Here is a 6,791-nt window from a genome sequence, read left to right as displayed (position 1 = left end):
TACCTGTTGGGATACTCTGCCCTAATGAATACCTAAAATTTATATTCTAAAAGAAAGAACCTAGAAATATTGCAAAAAGGGAAAAGATTATGGAATGAAAGGCCAGGGACGTCTGGAGCTCTAATTGGATGTAAGAAAGAGATTGTCTCTATGTGGGATTACAGGAGGAACACTTAATATCTAACATCTCATTTGACTCTTAGGAGTTAATTTATTCATTTATTCCTTCACTTATTTATAAATAAGTGAATACCAGGCACTCACACTAGAAACCAATGGTGAGATATAAACTGCCTTATGTTGTTAGACGACTATTTTTATGTCTCTGCAACAAGATTCCAAGCTCCCCAAACTCACAGAACATTATAGGACCCCTCGTGATGAGGACCCACATGGTTATTAAATAATGTGACCAAAGCCATTGTAATGGGAAGTAATATCCAGTCATTCTTTGATGCCCTCACCACAGGATGTAGTTTTCTATTGTACCCATTACTACTTCTACAAGAAAAACAACTCATGTGAAGTGAGGTTCAGGAGAAGAAAAAAGGATAGGAGCTCAAAACCAGGGCTGCAACCTAATTAAAATGTAGATTCTGATTCAGTGTGTCTTGGGTGGAAATGCAAAGTCTCAACAGTGGCTCAAACTGGAATGAACCAGTTAGAAGCTCTGCACAAAAGCAATGCACTTAGCAGGCCAGAAGGTTGGAGAATTGCACCTTGCATTTAGGGAAACATAGATTTCATGAAAGTAGGGAGTACTTCTCAAGATGACTCTGGGGATCTAAGTCAAAAGGAGATGTTGCACTTGGAGTGTTACTAATTCAACTCCCCTCACTCATAACAAAAACGAGAGAAGTATATAAAACTAAACATTCTCAAGGAAAGAAATCCCCACTGCAAAAAAGTATGTGAAAAAGCTTGAAGCAATAATGATTAAATTTATACAGTGTTTAATGTTCTATGTGTTTTACATGTGCTCACTAAATTAACTCACAAATATTCTCTGGAGAAAGATTAATTATTGTTCTCATTTTACAGATGAGGAAACTGAGGCACAGGGAAGTTCAGTGCACATAAATGGTGCAATTAATGTTTGAACAAGACAAGCTTCAAGATCCATGCTGTAACCATTACGTGCCATTCTCTCTTGGATATTAAGATGAAATTATTTATTCAACATTTAGTGTGTGTTATTTCATTTAATCCTCAGAACATTTGGTTGTAGAAAATTATTCTACTCTTTTGCAAGGAAGAGAAAACTGAGGTCAGAGAGAGATTACTTTTTTTGCCCAAGATCATGTAGGCAAAAAAAAAAAAAAAAGCAAAACTGGAATTTGGCCCAATACCTTTCCCTACCCATCTGGACCTCATTTAGGTTCTGCTTTCTTTACAAGTGTTGCAATCATAAAATCAAAACTCCCCAAACTGGAAGAAATGTGGGCATGTATCCACTCCCTGCCTCTCATTTTACAGACAGACAGAAGGAGGCTGAGGAAATCTCATAAAGGTCCCCCAACTAGCTAGAGTGGATCTAGGGCTTGAATCCATGTCTCTTTACTGCAAGTTCAGAATAATTTTTTATTTTCACTATCTACATATAAGGATGATTCTTCCTTCTTCAAATGTATGCTATGAGGATTCAATTTTTAAAAAATATATTCCACAGCACATGTCACTGTTTCTGACATAGGGTACGCATACAAAAATAAATGATTTGATTTTTTAGCAAGGAGAAATGTTAGAATGAGAGAGAAAAAATAGAGATCACTCAAGACCCGGACAGTGATCTACTCTCTGCCAAGGTTTTGGTTCTAATCTTGTCACTAATTATTGGTGCATACTTTGGCAGGTCTTAGAGACTCAATTCAACCATCATTAAAGTACAAAAGTTGAATTTGATTAGTAATTTTCAAATTCTTTTCAGCAGAGGAAATGGGTGGAGGCCGAGGAAGAAAAGAGAAGATCAGGAGTGATCAGGGCTTCACGTCCCCATTTCTACTTTCAATTTCCATTTGTTTTTTACTTTGTATGTGTGTGCTTTATATACAAGACTTGCAAAGCTTCTTGGTTTTTTGTTTTTCTTGTATTGATGTGGGTCAGATAATTTCTAAGATGTATTCTGTGATATTGGAAGAGATCTCAGACAATACCCACATCTCCAATACCCTGTTCTTGTCCCATTAGAGAATAATCTGTAGCTTCCACTTTCTAATTCCAATAGTTCTCCCCTCCACTGGGCATCCTCTGATCACTTGATAACACAAGGTCACTGGATTATGCAATCTGATGAGCTTTCTGTCTATGGGTCACTGTTTCATATCTGAAACTTGACACAAACTATTATATTAGTCTCTTTTTACCAACTTCAATTCCTACCATCTTCTCAGTCTTACTCCAAGTATCCTATCTTAACTAAAGCCACTACTCTCAGCCTTAGTGTCCATTTTCTCAGCATTGTGTTCTCTTTAAGACATTCAAACAAAACTAAACCAGTTGACATTAAATCCATACCAATTCAGAGTGTGTCAGAGGAGAACCCCATAGGTTTTCAATGGCTAATTTTCCAAAAGTAGATGACCAAGATTTTTTTCTGAGTCATTTCTGGGTGGATTCAAAACTTCTGGGTAGCAGTGAATATGTTAATCATTTGTACCACCCAAAGATGGTTCTAAGACATAGGTTCAGCTAAAATGTTTGCACTCTTCCTAGTTTCTTGTTTTTGTCTTTCCTCTTTTGTGACATTTGTCCTCCATTAGGTTGGGATGGAATCAGAGACCATACCTCCTTTTTCTCTACATATTCCAACTTTGATCAACCCAGGACTAGATGCACTTGGTTAAGTGTTAGCAGCATGTTTACCAACGATTTGATTGATTAATTTATTGGTGTTTACTTTGACTCTCACCAGATGGTTGACTAACCATGTGATTTTTATACTTACCAGAAAGTTGGGCTGTGACAGTGGAAATCATCAGAGTCCCTTCAAGATATTCCTGATTCTATCAGTGACCCTCTTCATAGCCTCCTTCACCTCTTTATTACGAAGGGTATAGATGATGGGATTGAGGAAAGGGGTAAGAAAGGCATATACCAAGGCAATAACCTTGTCTGTACCCTCGGGTCGACTCCCGGGTGAACTCACATACACTGTGAAGGCAGAACCATAGAATAGAGCTACTACAGTCATATGGGATGAACAGGTAGAGAGGGCTTTCGCACGACTGGCAGCTGAGGGTAGTTTCAGCACAGCTTTCAGAATGCCCCCATATAGTCCCAAAATGAGCACAAAATTGCACCCAGTGGCTACACCAATCACTGTCCCATGGACATGAGTATGCCAGCCTGTGTCCACACATGACAACCGCATTAGTGGTGCCAGGTCACAAAAGTAATGGGCCATGTCCTTAAAGCAGAAAGGAAGAGTGGCTGTGAGGCTGGCTGGCACAACTGCCGCTGAGAAGCCAGCCACCCAAGTGGCCCCTGCTAGCCATAACTGTACCTGTCCACTCATGAGTGCATGGTAGTGGAGTGGGTGACAGATGGCAAGGTAGCGGTCCAGCGCCATGACACCCAGAAGGTAGCACTCAGTCATGCCTAAGGAGTGGAAGACATACAGCTGGAAGAAGCATGCAGCAGATGAGATGGGTGAACGTCCATGGAGCAAGGTATGCAGCAGGGTGGGCACCGTGGTGCTGACGTACCAGAGCTCCAAGAAGGACAGGATACTGATGAAGAAATACATGGGTGTGGATAGTCCAGAATCTGCTTGGACCAGGACAATGATGAACAGGTTCCCTGCCAGAGTAAGGAGATAAATACATAAGGCACCTAAGAAGGCAAGAGGTTGCAGAGTTGCAGTGATGGTGAAACCAGCAAGGATGAAACTTTGGGTCCAAGTACGGTTGGCATGATCCATCTTTCCCAGTATTGAGTAGCAATCCAGGCTTCTTCTTTGATTCAGAAAATGTTTGTAGTGCCAAGGATGTAGAATGCGAGCATCTGAAAGGAACTGAGATATTATCTAACCAACACTCCTCACCTTGAAGTAGAAGTAAAGACCACAAAGCAGAAATGGTTGGCCTCCTATCATAGAGTCTATTGGTGACTGAGCTAGAGCTAAAAAGCAAGACTCCTAATTCTCCAGCTTATCCTTTTTACACCACTGGGATCCAGAGACTCAGACAACTATACTTCTTCTCTACTCCACCTTCAGGAAACAGAAGAGATAGGAAAATTCTTACCTCTCTCTCTCCTATAATTCCCAACGATATAATAACCAGTAATATTTTGCTGTTAGAAGAGAAAAATGTCCCCCTAAAAAGTGACTTTTGAAACCTCTGTAATTTGGAAATTGTTTTTTTTAAGGACTAGAAGAAGAAGAGGTGGGAAAAGAAAGAAATACAGAAACTCTGAAAACAATCTCTGAAGGCTCAGGTCCATACTGTCTAATGATATCTCACCTGGTGAACACACTATGCCTTATAAAAATCATTGCTTAAGGAGGCATGTACCAGGAAGTCTCAAAGAGAAAACCAGTGATGCCCTATGTCCCTTTTGGCCCCTAGGTCTTGTTTTAGAAGCCTTGTAGTATAAAAGAAAGAGTTTTCTCTGAAGTCATGGACTTATCTTTGTGAATTTGCTTTGGCACTAACTGACAATGCATATTGAGAAACTTCACTTAATTTCAACTTCCTCCTTTCTAAGATAAAGAAGGTTTAGGTATATGGTTTCTAAGTTTCTTTCAGAAGGAATAATATATGATTCTTTAAAGTCACCAAAAAAATATTTATGGAGAGGGACTGCCAACACCAATGTTCTTAGAGTTTTCCTTCTACAACCTAATAGGCCTCTCCCAGTCAAAATCTTCTAGTTCTCTTCTTCAACTACTCTCACCTCTGCTGCACCATCCCTGCCATTACCTGACTGTCTTGTGACTTCTTCCTCAGTGTCCTTTCTACTCTTAAGACACTTCCCTTCTTATATTTCATACTCCTGGAAGTCTGGCCTCCCAGGGCCTTCTCGCTGTGTATTTATTATCTGGGTCTGCCAGCTGTGACAAGTTCTCAAAAGGGGTTCCTCTGGGACAGGAAAGTGGGCATAGGGAAGTGTAACAAACTTAACTGTGCAAACCTCCTTGTTGGGCTCTGATATTCAACACCAGAGACGGTGCCTCCTTTGGGCCACGAGGGGTTTTGCAAGTCCCACATCATTTTGCATGGTATGAGATGATCCATCTTGTATGTTATGGTGGTTATGTTTGTGTGTCAACTTGGCTGGACCTGGTTGAGTGGCTGGGCAGCTGGTAGTAGTTATTCCCCATGATGAGACTGGCAATCAACTCCATGGTGGGATCTGCCACAAGCAGCTGAGTAGCTGCCTTTGGGATGTGGTCTGCTTCCTGTATATATAAGGAGAAGCCTTTGGGAATGGTCTCTAGTATATGGCATGCTTGGACTCTGCATGTAGCTGTGTTGTTGTTCAGCAGCCTGCTATGCTCTGCCAAACTTGGGACTTAAAATGAACTTGAATTAATGGCCTGTTGTGTGGTTTGGTAACATCCGGACTGTGCCTTTTTACTTGTCAACCCTGGACTTGTTAGCCTCAGCAGCCAGCAGCTGTCTGAGTGAAGAAAAGCCTCTAGCTTCAGTGGGCCAGGGGCTGGAGGCAGAGCTGAAGCCCAATGCTGAAGGGTTTTTGCCCAGCCCCTAGAGCTTGGCACTTTGAACTTGGACTTAAAGCCTCCAAATTGTAAGAATAAACTCCTGTTTGTTGAGGCCATCCCATTCGTGGTATATTCTTGTCAGAGCGGCACTAGGTAACCAGAACAATGGGCAATCTACTTCTGTACAGCTACTGTCTCAGAAACGCAAGGAGGGGTCACTATGAGTTGGATTGACTTCACAGCAGTGAAGGATTTTTTATTTCAAGTTTGTGCAAAAGCATTTGACTGTGTGGATCATAACAAATTATGGATAACAATGAGAAGAATGTGAATTCCAGAGCACTTAATTGTGCTCATGAAGAACCTGTACATTGACCAAGAGGCTGTTGTTTGAACAGAACAAGGAGATACTGCAAGGTTTGAAATCAGGGAGTGTGTCAGGGTTGTATCAACCACCCTGTTGTAACAACAACAACATGACCTAACAATCTTACATCTAAGAATTCATTTTGCAGATATGTTTGTAATATATGCAAAATGATGTATACACAAAGTTATTCATTGTAGTTCTATTTGGAATAGCAAAAGACTGAAATCAACCCAAGCACCCTTCAATGGGGGACAAGTTAAACTAAACACACAATGGTACATCATGGTACTATTTACCAAAATGAGGAGGCATTTCTGCAGTGATATGTAAAAATCTACAGAAGGCACATTAGAATATTTATATTTGTTAATTTTTGCATAAAGAAACACTACAGGGTTATAGGAAATACTAACAGAAGTTGTTTTCTAAGGCAAAGGTGACAATTGGGGGCTGACATAGGGTGAAAAGGAACAGATAGGCCTGGGGGTTGACATGTACCTTTTTAAGAATATTTTGATTTTTGAATAATATAGGTATTAGGTGCAAATCAAAAGATTAGAGGTTTGAGTCCATCCAGAGACACCTCGGAAGAAATACCTGGAAATGTACTTGTGAAAAATTAGTCATTGAAAACACTATGGATTGAAATTCTACTGTGACACACATGGGGTCACCATAGTTAGAGCAAACTTGATGACAACTGGTATTATCTATTGAAACACAAACTTTAGTTTTAAAAATATATGTCAATACAGT

General features: G+C 40.3%; 1 protein-coding gene across 1 annotated transcript; it reads right to left on the bottom strand.

The window, feature by feature from the left end:
• Positions 1-2,974: 2,974 nt before the first annotated feature.
• Positions 2,975-3,919, bottom strand: LOC103202809 (olfactory receptor 6N1-like). The gene has a single exon (XM_007947754.1). The coding sequence runs from the start codon at positions 3,917-3,919 to the stop codon at positions 2,975-2,977; it is 945 nt and encodes a 314-aa protein (XP_007945945.1).
• Positions 3,920-6,791: the final 2,872 nt, after the last annotated feature.

Source organism: Orycteropus afer, unplaced genomic scaffold (genome assembly GCF_000298275.1).
Source record: "Orycteropus afer afer isolate SDZICR_OR568_19922 unplaced genomic scaffold, OryAfe1.0 scaffold00193, whole genome shotgun sequence".
NCBI lineage: Eukaryota > Metazoa > Chordata > Mammalia > Tubulidentata > Orycteropodidae > Orycteropus > Orycteropus afer.
The sequence above is the reverse complement of the archived record's forward strand: the minus strand, read 5'-3'. Positions and strand labels throughout refer to the sequence as shown.